Source organism: Anarrhichthys ocellatus, unplaced genomic scaffold (genome assembly GCF_004355925.1).
Source record: "Anarrhichthys ocellatus isolate YVR2014 unplaced genomic scaffold, GSC_Weel_1.0 scaffold27, whole genome shotgun sequence".
Taxonomy (NCBI): Eukaryota; Metazoa; Chordata; class Actinopteri; order Perciformes; family Anarhichadidae; genus Anarrhichthys; species Anarrhichthys ocellatus.
This window is the reverse complement of record NW_022280057.1, coordinates 4057064-4072662: the sequence shown is the minus strand read 5'-3', so window position 1 is coordinate 4072662 and position 15599 is coordinate 4057064. Positions and strand designations below refer to the sequence as shown.

Below are 15599 nucleotides of genomic sequence, written 5' to 3'. Positions count from 1 at the left end.
CAGGATAACAGATATATATTATATCGCAATGAGATGAATGAATAAATGAATGAATGAAAAAAAATAGATATATAAAACGATTATTGTATAGTTAATCCACAACTAAACCTACACATATCTAACAGGCTACAAGACAAAGTACATATATGCAATACAGTGATAATGAAGCATTTTTGCTGTGTATTCGACCTAACCGGTTGACTCCTAATAGTTTTTTTCATTCCTCCTCAGCTAGTAAGAGATGGGCTATAGCTGATACGACTAGTCTGTCAGGATAGCTGTGTTAAGTATCAAAACCAGATGAGCCTGAACATCCCTGGACTAGTGGTGATGGTGCTCTTCTACCTGCTGGTGCTGGGCATCGGCATCTGGGCCGCCATGAAGACCAAGGGGCTGCAGAAGAGCTGCCAGGGTGACCAAACAGAGATTACTCTGCTGGGCAACAGGGGGATCAGCCTGGTGGTGGGAGTGTTCACTACGACAGGTGAGTGTGGGGGATGGGGGCAGCTGAATTCAAATAAAAGTCACAGGTCAGTAGTTTCAGGGGTACATCTAGATGGACCTTTTTTTTAATTGAAAGCTATTGCAATGAGCCGCATGTTGATTCGAATGTGACTAAAATAATAGCTGCCTTATTCTAACAAATCTAACTCTTTTCCTGTTTATGTCAAGTAAACGCATGTCAAGTTTACTTCATGTCAAGTTTACTTCAGCAACTAGACCTACACATGTAGTCGTCAAGACGAAAATATATACGTAGTCTTTGATAACTACTGTTTAAAGTGTTTAACTCAGAGGATTAGCATTACTCATATTCAGATCTTTTACTTAATTAAAAGTAGAATTAGCCTCCTACAGTACATAAATACTCTGTTCATTTCTTTGTATACTGCTGGGTAGCTTAACCTTTACTAATACCAATAAACAATACATAGTAATTTATTAGATTTCAATTTTTATCAATACGAAGCAACTCATAACTAAAACTGGTAAATAACTGTAGTGGAGTAAAACTTACAATATTTTCCTCCAAAATGTAGTGGAGAAGAAAGCATCATAAAATGGATATAATCAAGTCCAAGTATTTCAAAACTGTATGCAAGTATGTGGCATTAATTAGGGGGGGTTATAACTTAAATATATAATCTGTTTCTATCATAATCAGCACATATCTGCACTTTCTTTGATCTATCACGATGTTATAGGTGGACATGTTTGCTAAGAAGGCCTGAAATAAAATATTAACAGTAATCTCATTAGACTTACTTTTTGATTTCATGGTACATATTCTTTAATAGTTTAATGTGATGTTTTTTAAATGTTTTACTTTTCTTTATACTACTTATAAAACAACATTAAGTTGTTAAATGGCACAGTATTCTGTATGCTACAACTTATTTTTTGGACAATTTGTATTTCTCACAGGTCAGTTTATCCTAAACAGAGGATAACAATGTGATCAGTGAGGGTTTCTATACTGTTGTAAATCTGTCTCACAAATATAGGGAATATTTATGTATACAATAGTGTGTGTGTGAGTGTGTGTGTGTGTGTGTGTGTGTGTGTGTGTGTGTGTGTGTGTGTATTTTTCCTAAAGCTACATTTGTTGGAGGGGGCTTCATTATTGGTCTGACAGAGATAGTGTACACTCCAACTATGGGACTGGCGTGGGCTGTCATGCCGGCAGCATCATCTCTGGCTTTCATTATTGGTAAGACAGTTTTTCAGGCATCTTAATAATGGCATCACGCTTATATGTTAAAATATAAATTAAACATTGTCCCCCCCCCCACCAGTAGTGACATATTAGGGGGCATTTGTGACATCACACTGTCCCTCACAGCTGGAAAGAATATCTAAACATCTGAAATAGCGAACATTTCTGTCAGGGTTTGTACTACTAGATACAGTATACAGTATGTGTGGTATATTCAGGTTGGGCAGATCTGGCTTGTAAGTTACATACGTGATAGTGAAGTGACGTTAAAATGATGTCAACATTTTGTGTTTATCCTGAAGGAAATAATAATGACAGGAAAGAATAATGTGTGGAATAAAAAAACTAAACTGTCCATTGGGAGTCTGACAATAATACAGGGGTGCAATTCTAAATCAGTTTGGCACTGTGAAACAAATCCCTCACCCTTTGTCAATTCTTAAGGTGGACTTTTCTTCGCTAAGACGATGAGAGACAAAAGATATGTGACAATGATGGACCCCTTCCAGATCAAGTATGGAAATGGGAAGTGCAATTCTGTCCCTGGCACTGCTGATATCCGATATAATCTGGGTTACAGGATCTCTAATTGGTTTAGGTAAATCACACCGACACTTTTCTCTAAAAGTCACATTTTGCAATAATATAATTTATACTTCAAACCATTGTTTACTTTTTGCACCATGTGGAACGTACTTTTGGTTAGAAACTGCCTTTAACTTGCAAACAATAAGCTAACAAACCTGGTTTTATGCCCCAACCACAAGCATCTTGTGTTTGGGTGAGTATAGAACAAGTCCAAGAATGTCATCAGGGAAGTTGCTGAAACATGTTTCGATAGCTGATGAAAGGATTAAAACAAGTGTTGTGATTTGAACCTTTCACCTGCCAACCTGAAAAGATTTGACAGTTGTCAAATCTGTTTGATTTAGCAACTTGATTCAAATCTAGTTGATATGCAACTAGATTTGAAGCACAGTCTGTGTTTAAAGTATTGTACGTGTCAGTTACACACTGAAACACAGCTGAGGGAAGTTAAGTTAACAATAATTATTGAATTAAGTTAAAACCATCTATCAAAACTTCATTTAATCATACTATTGTGCACAGTTTATATCATACTCAACAGAAAGAGCAATTATTTTTAAATGTATACATTTTGTTTACGAGTCTGCATGATTGTGTTACTTTTTTAGGTGCAACAATGAGTGTGATCCTGGATTTGCCCTATACCGTTTGCATTTGGATCTCTGCCTCAGTAGTGATCATCTACACACTGTTGGGAGGCCTCTACTCTGTCGCCTACACAGACATCATACAGTTAACCCTCATATTCATCAGTTTGGTGAGTTCCTCGCTTTCTTCGAAAGCCTTTCATGAGACAATTCAATTGAAACTTCCTGGAGAAAGTGCGCCCTCGTGGCACAACATCTCCTTTGTTCTTACACAACAGAAAAGCTTGTGGCGCTTTGCCAAGGTATCCTGCCAAGTCTATAAGCAGCTGCTCGTCACACATACAACTGTCATATCACTTTATCAAGTAAATATGCATGTTTTAAAATCAGTGGTTCTTTTTCTTCTCTGCAGTGGTTATGTGTCCCCTTCCTCTTCATGAACCCCCATTCAACTGACATCACCAAGACTGCTTTCAACTTCACCTACCAGGCCCCCTGGATTGGTTCAGTGGATAAAGAAAGAGCGTGGAGGTGGATTGATAATTTCTTAATATTGGTAAGGGTTACATTTTGACACAGCAGTAAAAGAATAAGTGTAAATACTCAAATGAAGTATTTACAGCAGCTGAATTCCATTTAGCTGCTGCGGTTTCAGGGTCGTACTGTGCATGCTGGCTCCCTATCATGGCTTACTAGGAATTGAATAGAACAGAGCCATTCTTAGGGTCATTCAGGATGACACACATAAGTATTATTTCCACTGTGGTCCTTGATGTACAGAGTGTAAGAGTGTTTCTAAAAGTCATTAGGTAACCTCGGATATCAGGACTTCCACCAGAGGACGCTGTCAGCTGCCTCATCAGCTATAGCCAGGATCACCTGTTTTATTGCAGCTCTCCTCGTCTTCATACTCGGGATCCCATCCGTGTTGATTGGAGCGGTGGCAGCATCAACAGGTACAGCAATAGAATTAAATAGCAGATGTGCAGAGAGACTATGTTAATTTATGTCACATTTTTGGTGTCAGATTGGAACACAACCGGGTACGGCTCCCCGACCCCATACGAGCGTGGCGAGGCCAGTCGGGTTCTGCCCATTGTCTTGCAGCACCTCACCCCACACTACATCTCCATCATCGGTGTCGGAGCTATAGCTGCTGCAGTGATGTCATCGACAGACTCGGCTTTATTGTCCGCTGCCTCCATCTTCACATCCAGTATCTATAGGAACATGCTGAGGACCATGGTAAGAGGAGACCTGAGGGGAAGATTATGCTTGTGGTTATTCCTTTTTCTATTTCAGTTTATGGGCTTCCCCCCCCCCCTGCAGGCATCAGATAGGGAGCTCCAGTGGGTGATCCGTGGTGTTGGTGGGCTTAGCTGGCACCATGCTCACCTTCGTACACAACAGCATTATGTTTTTCTGGATCCTGGGCTCAGGCATAACCTACACCATCATGTTCCCCCAACTAGTCTGTGTCCTCTTCTTTCACATCTCCAATGGCTACGGCTCCATCATAGGCTTGTTTGTTGGAGTGTTGCTGAGAGTGCTGAGTGGCGAGCCAACAATAGGGTTGCCTGTTGTTCTTCACTTCCCAGGTTGCACACTTGAGAATGGTGTATATGTCCAGCACTCTCCTGTTCAGACTATCTGCATGTTGTCCAACATGTTTGCTACTTTGTCGTTCTCCTACCTAGCTTCACTGCTCTTCAATAGAGGACTGATTCCTGAGAGGTGGGATGTATATAAAGTGAAAACCCACGAACCGCCAAAGAAAATAGCGTTAGTGAGCAATGGCACCACCAAAACAGACAAGGAGGAACCTGAATTTCATAATGAGATTGAATTAATGTTGACCACAAATCAGCAGGATTGAAAGAGAAATGATTTAATGGGATGCAAACAGGTTTTGTGATAGCACAAATGTGTTTTTACACAAACAAAATACTCTTGGCCACATATGGTGTAAGAATTCATCTCTTGCAACAATTTCTTGGTATTATGGCCTTAAAAAAACATTTTCTGTATCCCACTAGAAATAAAAAAATGTTTTAACCCTTACATACTGTTAGGGTCAAATTTGACCCTTTTTGACATTTGACAGCAGTAAAAATACCCTAAACGTCATTCTTTTAGCCTGAAATTTGATGACTTTTTCCTAAAGTGCCCCAAAATACACAAAAATATTAAAATGTTTGTGTATTTTGACCCGTATCTATTGAGATGGATTTTAGATCTACCAGTGTGGGTCAAATCAAGGGAAATGGTGGTTTTAGAGAATCTTGAAACTGTGAAACTGTACAGGCCATGTCTGTGTGTATTTTTTATGGGACAGTGGTGACAGAGTTCAAGGGGGACCTCGACACTGGCACGAGAACTGTCTGTGTTCCAACAACATTTTTCCAGGTTCCCGCAGAGACAGACACCTGCTGGTCTTTGAAGGGGCATGGGGGAGCCACGAAACAGTGAAATAGTAAAACAGCACAGGAGTGATCATATATGGTGTACAAAGGGAGTCATCCAGAGGTCAAAGGGTGCCTTGTCACAGACACAAGATCTGCACCTGCAAGCAATGTGTGTGGGGGGGGTCATAACATTATAAAGGTACCTGAGCTGCCATTTCAGTGACGGACATCATGGCAGCAAGATTTAGTGTGCAACAGGCCCTTGATCTGTTCTTCCAAGATGAGGAGGTTGATAGTGATTTGGAGGATGTGTCAGAGCAGGAAGACAATGTGGAAGAAAACTCTGATTGCTGACTGATTATTGACTAGTTTATAATAAGCATTTTATTATGTAATGTTTTGTGTTCTAAGTGGTAAATGTTGAATTAATATTGATAATTACGATTTCTTATGATACAGCAGTGAAGTGAGGACAGCGTTTAATGTTTGCAATGATTAAACATGGTTATATTATAAATTCCAACAGTTCCAAAATGTTCATGCGATTTTCTAATTCAATAAAATATATTTAAGTCATTATGGCTTTTATGTTTGTTTTTTTTAAAGTAGTGGACAAGATGGCTCCAATTGATTCTTTAATTGATTGATTATCTGAATGAGAGCACAGTAATTTTGCACTTTCTAAGAAAAACCAGGGATGAGTCCAGTTTTATATCGTAAAATAAACTAACTAAAATAACTGATTTTGTGGTGTATCTTATATGGGAATGTAGTTCACAGTTAACCTAATGTAATAGGGTTTTCAAATAAGGTGTGTTCAACACACAAAATTAAATGAAAGTTCAAGTTGGACCCAAGGAAAAGAAAGAGCATCACGTATTTATTAAATGTAGCGATAGACATTCTTATATTCATGTACTGTAGTTCCTGATTTGGCCTTGTTGTGGCGGTAACGCTGCAAGAAGTAGAAGTTTTGATCTCTTCTCAAGAGAACAAGGAAGCGCCACTACGACAGCAGAATGACTGTCAACTGCATGACGTAGTTGTCCGTTGATTCTCCTTTCGGTTGCTAAATAAGGTGAGCAATTTATCGACCACACATTAAGATACCAAACCGTTACAATGAGTAGGCATCCTGTAATTGAACAGAATGAGCGTGAATAGCTAGTGTGTAGGTCGGTGGCGTTGGTAACTTTGCTAGCTCGTTTAGCTGTAACGTTACCAGAGAGCCAGGTCCACGCAGGGAGCAGTTATCCAGCTAACGTTACTTTGCAACATGGGAATAGTCATACGTTGGGTCAGTGGGATGCAACGATCCCACTTCTCTTCAGGGTAAACCAGCGAACTTAATGCCTTTAACCATTTAAACACTGCACCTGCAGGACTGGTTCGAGGAGGCTGTAGCTATTAGAGACGTTCTTCTTCTTTGGCTTTTAATAGCGGTTGACATCCAAAGTGTTGCATTACCGCCAACTACTGGATTCAAACCAACATCTCCACTTACTAAATATAATAATAGCTCATTCCGACTCCTCCTCACTCTTCTATAAACTCTATATTTCCCAGCTGTTTGAGAGAGGCTCTCAACTGCTGCTGTAGAAACTCCCACTGCATCTATCATTTTGTGAGTTTCCTCTCTTTCTACTCCAGCAGTACAGTTAATTACCAGCCAAAAAGGGGGGAAAAAACAAACTGTAAAACCAGTTGAGTGCCTATTTAACAAGGTCCCATAAAACTAGTATTAATACGTACTTATTAATTAATCTCAACAGCTAACTATCTCCACCGCAGAAATGGAGGCTGCAGGAGGAGATGAGAGTATGGATGTGCAAGGGGAAGCGGTGGAACCGAGCTTTTCTGGACACCGACAGACTTCTGTAAAGCCTGTTTGGACTTCGCTAGAGGAAGCAGCCCAAATGAAGACGGAAGGGAATGTTTTCTACAAGGAGAAGAACATTCGCTCGGCCATTGGGCGTTATCACCGAGCTCTGCTGGTTCTCAGAGGCCTCGATTCTGATGTGATGGCGTCAGTGAAAGGGTTTGCGCCTGAGATACCTGCTCTCACACCTGAACAGGAGGCTTTACTGAGAAACACACAAGTGGACTGCTACAACAACTTAGCTGGTAGATATCATCACAACTATGCATATGAATATCGGCTAAGTAGTTTCATGTAGTTGCTAGTTTTATATGGAGTCCTGATAATCATTTCAATGTGAAAATGCCCGACCAACAAATCCCTCTGCAATTCAGTGACTTCCTTTATAAGCTTTTTCATTGATTGCTTTATGAGGGAAATTGCCAGCCGGGTACCGTATATGTAGTATTATATTTATATATGTATAAATATATCTCTTTCAGCCTGTTTGTTGCAGAGACAGAGTGTTGACTATTCTCGTGTGCGGGACTACAGCCTGCGGGTGCTGCAGTGGCGGCCGGGTGATGTCAAGGCACTGTACAGGGCAGGAGTAGCCACTCTGGAGATGGGAGATGCACAGACTGCCAAACAGTACCTCACCCAGGCCTGCAGAGAGCAGCCTAATGGTAAGAAAAAGTGCCAGCACGTCAGGGTCATCCACAGCCCACTTAGGCCATCAGTGTATGTTTTCACAAATCACTTAAGATGGATATTTATCTCAAATGTTTAATTAGTCCTTATTCTTATTTTTGAGACTTCCTTTTCTTAGTACAGTGTATACATACTGTCATTATGTATTTATTATGTTTAAATATGCTTATTCACCTTTTTGCCAAGAGTTAGCTGAGAAGCTCGATACCACACATGTCGTTAAATATGAAGCTAGAGCCAGTTAGCTTAACTTAGCATAAAGACTGGGGAAACAGCTAGCATTACTGTGTCTCATGGTACTAAAAAAATCCACCCACCAGCAGCTCTAAAGCATGTTATATCTTGTCACTGATTGAACAAGCAAGATACGTTTAAAGCGTCCTGTAATAAAGGTTTTTCAAATATAATATTAGATTTTTGCACCATGCTGATTTTCCTTCAAAGGACAGTAGGTTCTGTCACAGAATTGCTGGGTGAATCATATCTATACATTAAATGCATAATCCTGCAGATTCTTTACTAGTCCTCAGCTCTTGGATAAAGGAAAGTATGTCTTTCCAAAATAAAACATCTTCCTTTTTCTGTCTCAGATGCCAATGTGAGGAAACAGCTGCAGAGGGCCGAGGAGAAACTGAGTCATGATTTACAAAAAGAGAGGGCCATGTACCGAGGCATGTTTTCCCCCAGCCCGAAGAGCAACTCCGAAGAAGGCATTTACCAAACCCACAGAGCCAGTGAAGGAGTTTTAGCCAGCCAGCTCAGCCCACCAAATGAAGCCTCAAACTGAGAGAGACTCTGTTCAACTGATTACAAACCAACTGAAGAATGTTCACACATATTGACTCGTGTGACCTTTTAGGTGTGCATCAGGTGAGCATAGGAAAGTAAGAATTGAAAATTACACAGAGGACTGGGAGGCAGTCGTAATGAAACGAAAGATGTCGCTGCTGAAAATAGAAAGGAGAGGATGGGGGAAGTTTAGTTTCCTAGCAACACGGATGCAAAGCTGTATTTAGTTTGGATATTTCACAAAAATGCTTTTGAAAGCTAAAGTGACAATGCACTAAAAGTTCTGATTTCGCCTACATCATTGCAGCTGTTTGGTCAGTACTGTGAATGCGATTTTGTGAGTTTTCAAGTAAAATATTTTTTTTAAATAAATAACCTCCAGTCTCTGTCTCTTTAACAAACTCATTTGATTATATAATGCAATAAGGTAGTTCAGGCACAGTACAAGTTTAGTTATTGGTTCTTTTATTATTTGTAAGCCATGAGAAGCCACATCTTGTCTCAAATAACGCATCAATATCTTTAATCATTCCATATTTATTTGAAAATCCTGAGCACAATATCAAGTTAAAGAGTATTTGCTTGGTTTTGGTCATTATCTGGCCAATATGATTGTACTTCAGAGGCACTGCTACCCTTAAAAACGGAGGAATATCACACTCTCACAATAGCTATAATCACTGAACTAGTCACAGAGCAGCATGCAGAAGTATACAGATACACATTCATACTCATGGTTACAGGAGGGTTCTGCTTATAACTAATATGAGTTCATATTTAATATCTTTAAATTGGGCTTTAGACGTTAAATCCTTTGAAACAACATTCACACTTTGAAAAACTCCACTGAAACCCACAGTAGTAAAGAAGATTTGTAGTTCTTTGCAGCTCCTAAAAGGAATTGTTCACCCCAACAGTTGTAGCCTATGTTTTCTTCACTGACATTTCGATGTGGGCCTTGCTGCACCCTACGGTGCTCACTTTTGCTACTGTAGGGTGCACAATCTACAATAATACATTGTCAGTGAGAAAAGACTTTAGGCAACAATGAAATCAATTGGCTGCAAAGCACTGTGATTATGCTGACATTTTGTCGTTTTTTGGGAGGCTATAAAGTGTCTGTAAAAATATACGAAAACATTACTGAGATGAATGACGTGAGCCAAGAGCAAAATTAATAGCAGGTTTTACAGACTTTATGTGCCTGAGAGGAACTTCCATCATACTAGAAGGTCTAGACTAGAAGATATCTTATAGCCAGTATCATAAAACCAGTGCATCTGTCTAATCAATCATAAGTGATGGCACTTCCTTTTACACGAAATATAATACCAACCATCACTGGTGTTTTGAACGTAACACGTAGAAGATGCATTTACTGTGATGGTTATGTTATTGTACAAGTGTCATTTCTTGGATGGCTTCCGTTTGAGACTCAGGGACCTCATGGAGCCAAACACTCTCCTCCCCAAGTCCCTCAGTGACCGAGAGCGCTGCAGGGGCATCAGTGGAGGAGGGGATGGAGAGAAGGAAGGGGAGGAGAGCGGGGAGAGGGAATGGCAGCTGCCTTCCAGGCTCTGAGAGCGAGAGAGGTTAAAGAGGCTTGCTGTGGAGGACAGACGTTTGTCTTGCTCTGCTCTCAGCCGTCTGACGCCTTCGTGTTTGCTGAGGCCCATGCCTCCTTGCCCCACATCTAATGAGGAGACCCAGTGTGCCCGCTTTGGGGGCTCCTCGGCGTGGTTACGTGACACCAGCAAGCCTTGGGACTCACTCCTGAACAACGCCCTCCTGGAAAGCCTGAGGCTGGTGCTACATCTCTCCCCATCTTCCTTCGCCCTCTTCTTTGAGAAGATGGGGGAGTTCTCAACTTTTGGCCTCTTGTCATTGCTGCTAGATGAGGCCTTCCCCCTTCGATGCTCCCTCCCCCAGCTTTCAACGCTGTTCCTCCTCCACCTGTAGCCATACTCAGCTCTGTCCATCTCCTCTCTTTCGCTTTCGGACTCTTTGCCCCAGATGCGTCCCTCAAAGCCCCTCCAGAGTTTGTTGGAGGTCTTCCTGGGTGTCTGGGCTGCTGATCGCTCCCTCTCCTGCTCCTCAGCCCAATCGTAGCTATAGTCCTCTCTCTTGGCGTAGCTGCTTACCGTGGATGCCCGGATCAACTTGTGGGAGGCATGCTTTCCTCTATAAAGCCCCTCCCCTTCCACCCTCTTCCACCCGCCACTCCCCCCACTTCCTCCCCCACCCTGCCGAAGTGATCCACCCCTTGGTTGGATACCGCTATGCTCCAAAGGAGAGCTCCTCGTATTGGTGCGAGGTAGGGAGCACTGGAAGGGCGCATCCCGACGGAAAACCGAGAGCGGGGTGGCACCCAGAGGGGATGGCTGGAGAGGCCGGGGAGGTGATCGGCCCCTGGTGGTGGGGCGGGAGGCAGGGGAGGAGGCTGTGGAGGAGGGAAGATCGGATGGGGAAGGGATCTGCTGGTAGTGGCAGTGTGAGGAGTAGTGGGGTGAGGGAATATGGATGGACTGATAAGGGTGTATGGGGCTGCTAGAGTGTGAAAGAGGAGGGGTGATGCTGGACTGAGACTGTGGAGAATGGGTGACACTGAGAGACAGCTGTATTGGTCTCTGGGGATTCAGGTCGGTCAGTCTAGTGTAGTCATGTGACTGATCTGACTGGGCTGTCAAGTGATTTTTACTGTGACCCCTCACCTCGCCTGCAGTATCTGTTTGGAAGCAGTCAATATCCAGCTCCACACCTTGTTCCATCAGTCCGACCACGACAGACCTGGAGAGGCCTGAGAGGCGGGAGATCTCCTCCACCATGGGGGAGTCTTCGCTTATCTTGGGACTGGAGCTGGACTCTTGGATGAAGCTACTGCGCTGAGACCTAGGAGCTGATCCAGAATTTGTACCAAACACTGATGGTCCAGTGTCAGGTGGAGCACCGCTGCTCCAGTCTAATGAGCGACAGAAGGTAGATGATCCAAATCCAGAATTGGGTCCAGACCCTGAAGTGACCTCCAGGGAACTGCGGTGGCTCAGGCTGCTTGGACATGTTGAAATGCGAGGGCGAGCCCTAAGTGCCGGGGCGGGTGTAGCGGAGGAGAGTGATGTAGCAGAGGCCGTGGAAGCTGAAGCAAAGTTGCTCTTCAAAGCTCCACAGCTGCCATTTTTGGGATTGTCCACCAGTCCCCGGCTAGAATTTAAACCAGGAGTCAGGTTCAAGTTAAAGTTCAGGTGCAGATTTATGTTCACGTCCTCTCCGGTTGCTGAAGGAAGGTTACCCAGGTTGATAGAATTCCTAGTGGCTTTTTTCCCCGTGGTGCTCAGGCTAATTCTGGCGGAGTTACCCAGCAGTGACTTACAGGGAGTGATGCTGCCCCCTAGCAGGGTGGAGGGTGTACTGCGGCTCTCAAAGGCAGAAAGGGACTGCGTAGAACCGTGACTTTTGCCAGGGGTACAAAGGCCTCTGTGCCTGACTTGACCTGGGGTGGCAGCTGAAGTGAGATTGGAGGTGGAGGAAGTTACTCGACTTTGGTACTGGCGAGCCAGTCGAGAGATGTACTGCTCCAGCTGGGTGAAAGAAGCCAGGGCAGGGGGCTGGAGAAGCAGAGTTGGATCAGCATTGGACTCTTGTGATTCATCTATTTGGGCTCCTTCAGGGCTTGGAGAGGCTGATTGCTCCCGGCTCTGGGAGGTGAAGAGGGGACTCTGGAGGGCGACGGCATGCAGCGGGCTGGGGTAGGGGTACACTTCTTTGGTCCGACGGGACACCAGGTCTATGCAGTAGCGAGGGTCCATTTGGGGGTTTGGATGGAGGGAAGAGGAGGAGGAGGAAGAGGAGGTGGAGTCAAGAAGGGGGAGGAGGGAAGACATCAGGGAGTCACCGAGTCCTGAGCAGAGATCAGACAGAAAGCTCAGACCAGTCGCTTCAATGTCACTTTGGACTGTAAGAGACAAGAAGAGGAGAATTTCAAACAAAACATTTATCTATTATTATAGATCATCATTCACTAATTGTATATATATTTATCTATTTCCAGGCTTAAGAGCTCTACTGATGTTTATAGCCAGAGCACTACCTTGAACCGCCTTCAGTTGACGTTTTTAAACCTGCTATATTAAATGAACGGATGTACATGACATGGATCTATTCGGTGCACCAGCTCACCTGAAGCTGGTGTCCCTTCTGTGGGTTCAGCGTCTTCCAGGCTGCTCTGCAATGCAGGCTGCTGTTGAGGCACCGTACTTTCTGACCACAGGATGTCAGTGTTGTCAGCGGACAGAGGAACCTGCTCCCACAGCTTCAGGGGTCTGGCTGGTGGCACCGATCCTCCCTGAGCAGCGTCACTGGACACAGAGTAGCAAGAGTCCGAGAGAGAGCTCCCGCTCACTGAATAGAAACCTTAAAAAGAGTGAGGAAAAGTTTAGTATGTATGTATCTTATGTTGATATCTAAGTGACAATAGATAACAATTGATTAGATATAATGATGTAATATACTGCTCGTTATTTCTCTGAATTCGAGATTGTATTTTGTACTGTTACTGACTTGTTGGTTTTCTTTTTATTTATTATTTCACTGCTCTTCATGTTAAATATAAATAAAAAATGGTGACTAAAAAAACATCCAACAGTTTCATACAGCAAGTTGTTTGCTGTTCCATATACTCTTTGTCTATTAAGTCTTTCTTGAGAAGGGAAATTATGTTTTCTGTAAGTGTAGTTTGGTTGTACATACTGTAAAGAGAAATAGGTAGGTAGGAAGGTCAATGAAAACCAGCTAAACAAAGACATCGCCGATAGAAACTCAAACTGCGGTCACCTAAATTCCAGTAGAAAGGCGTCACCATACTGGATCCTCTGGTTGACTAACAAGTAACATGAAGGTACTGCAGTGCAAAAACACAAGTGCTGTGAAGACTTGCATTAGCTCGAAAAATATCACAAAAACCTTCATTTGTATTTAATATTTGGAAGAATGAAAAGGTTAAGCTATGAAACTAACTTCAAAACTAAAATTCTGAAATAATGCCTTGCAGGTTTCAAGTCACCCTTTGCAAGAGAGTAAAGAATCGTATAAAAGAAGGTGTGCATGAGTGCATAGCAGGGAGAGGACTGTCTGAGTTGGGTGTAGAGACACAGAGACCACAGTTACAATGAGAGTGGATTAGAGTTTGGCATGAAAAGCTGACTGTGAGAGAGAAACAAATGAGTCGGTGCCAAGTCCCTGACTGCAAGTAAACACACGTAAAAAAGAGCCTGGTTAATGTTTAATGGGACTTCGCTTACACAAGGTGAGCAGAAATTGACTGTGTTGCACACTAGTCAGAGCTGTGGACCAAACATTGAACCACTGAAAACAAGTCTATCCATTTACCTGAACTAGGTCTGGAGTCGCTGTCCAGATGGACCGTACCGCCAGCGTCTGGTGTTGGGGGCGAAAGCAGGTCAGACGGGGCGTCCCAGGACAGAGTGGACCAACGTGAGTTATTCCCCCTGCAAGTTGAGGAGTGGACCGTCCCGTCCCCTGAATTACTGCCATAGTCCTCTGAGCTGCTCTGACAGGGAAATATCACTGTATCTGAGGGAGCCTGAGAAAAAGAAAACGTGACAAGTTGGACCTAAGCAATATTGACAAAATCTTTGACACACTATCTAAATAATGTGACTATGATTATATGCAAGTACAACATTTTTCTAAGTAAAAATCATTGGTGATATGGAGGAAAAGGCCAACCGGGTAACAACATTTGTAATTAACTTTACCCAACTATAAGAGTCCCGAAAAATTCAGCATTCAGTCATACAGAGGCAAAATGATATTTGGTCTAATTTGATATGGATGGGATCAGCCAATGGGTGTAATAACATGAGTCACTCATGATACACAGTGCACGGCTTGTTTGCTTAAGTAGAGTTTCACCTCTGAGAAAGATTGTAAATTATAGCGGGCCCAGTTCTCTAGATGTTCATGCATGATCACATACTAAGAGTAGCCCCTCATATACCGGTAGCTCCCACCTCTTAGAAATCTTATCTTCAAAATCAAGACATCCTGGAGGTTTGCAGCATCAACCATGAGCTGCTTCAACAATCACTATTTCACCAAGTTGGCCTTCTGAAAGGCAAGAAGAGTTGCTGAAAAGTGTGAAAACACTAAAATGTTACAAACAAGTTATCTTCTAGTTTATACAACACATGAAGAACACTTCATTTGGAAGTCAAAGCTGGTTCTATTTATAAAAAAACAGATTGCAGGTCGCAAAATGAATTATTTAGATACTGAAACATATTTATGCAAATGAAATGCGTTTCTTTCCACAAACAACATTGAAGAAGCATTGTTTTCACTCGTCATCGCTTGTTATTAGATCTCATCTTAAAAATTGTTGGACCATGCTTTGATAGCCTATAGGGGTCACAACACAAAAAGCTCAGGAACCACTGACTTTACCTTTACCAATGTATTGTATTTTATACGTTTTCCATATGTTTTTTATTTTACACAATCTTAATCTGAAACGTAGCTGATAACTATGGTTGTCGACTGAAAGTAGTGGAGTAAAAAGTCCAGTATTTCCCACTGAATGTAGTGGAGTAGAAGTAGAATGTAGCATCATACTACAGTACTTAAGTACAATACTTGAGTAAATGTACTCAGTTGCTTTTCACCACTGACAATAAGGCCACTGCTTTAAACACACATGTAGGGATGAACATCCAGGATATCATTTACCAGACGTGCACCGGTGATGTCACACCGCTTACTGGAACAGCCAGGAATAATTTGACACACACACACGCACACGCACTAGCAAGAACAAGTCAAGTAAAGCAAAGTGCCTCCATTTCCTAGATTAGTAAGTGCTTGCTGGAGAAACCCCCTCCTCCAATTATCCTCCAAATCCCCAACCCCTCCAGGACAGCAGCCAAGAGGAG

At 42.6% G+C, this 15599-nt stretch overlaps 2 protein-coding genes and 1 pseudogene across 2 annotated transcripts in view; 2 read left to right on the top strand and 1 right to left on the bottom strand.

Moving 5' to 3' along the window:
* Positions 1-300: 300 nt before the first annotated feature.
* Positions 301-6125, top strand: LOC116391800 (high-affinity choline transporter 1-like; annotated as a pseudogene).
* Positions 6120-9949, top strand: ttc9c (tetratricopeptide repeat domain 9C). The gene is made up of 4 exons (XM_031862730.1): positions 6120-6375; positions 7070-7421; positions 7659-7841; positions 8457-9949. The coding sequence occupies exons 2-4, from the start codon at positions 7091-7093 to the stop codon at positions 8651-8653; spliced, it is 711 nt and encodes a 236-aa protein (XP_031718590.1). The 5' UTR covers positions 6120-6375; positions 7070-7090; the 3' UTR covers positions 8654-9949.
* Positions 9950-9957: 8 nt separating this feature from the next.
* The window catches only part of LOC116391799 (uncharacterized), a 10564-nt gene continuing 4922 nt past the window's right edge, over positions 9958-15599 (bottom strand). The window contains exons 2-4 of the mRNA XM_031862728.1: positions 14038-14251; positions 12829-13062; positions 9958-12604 (exon numbers count right to left, since the gene is read on the bottom strand). Of these exons, the coding sequence (XP_031718588.1) occupies positions 10062-12604; positions 12829-13062; positions 14038-14251 (2991 nt within the window). The 3' untranslated portion in view covers positions 9958-10061. The remainder of the gene's footprint in view (positions 12605-12828; positions 13063-14037; positions 14252-15599) is intronic.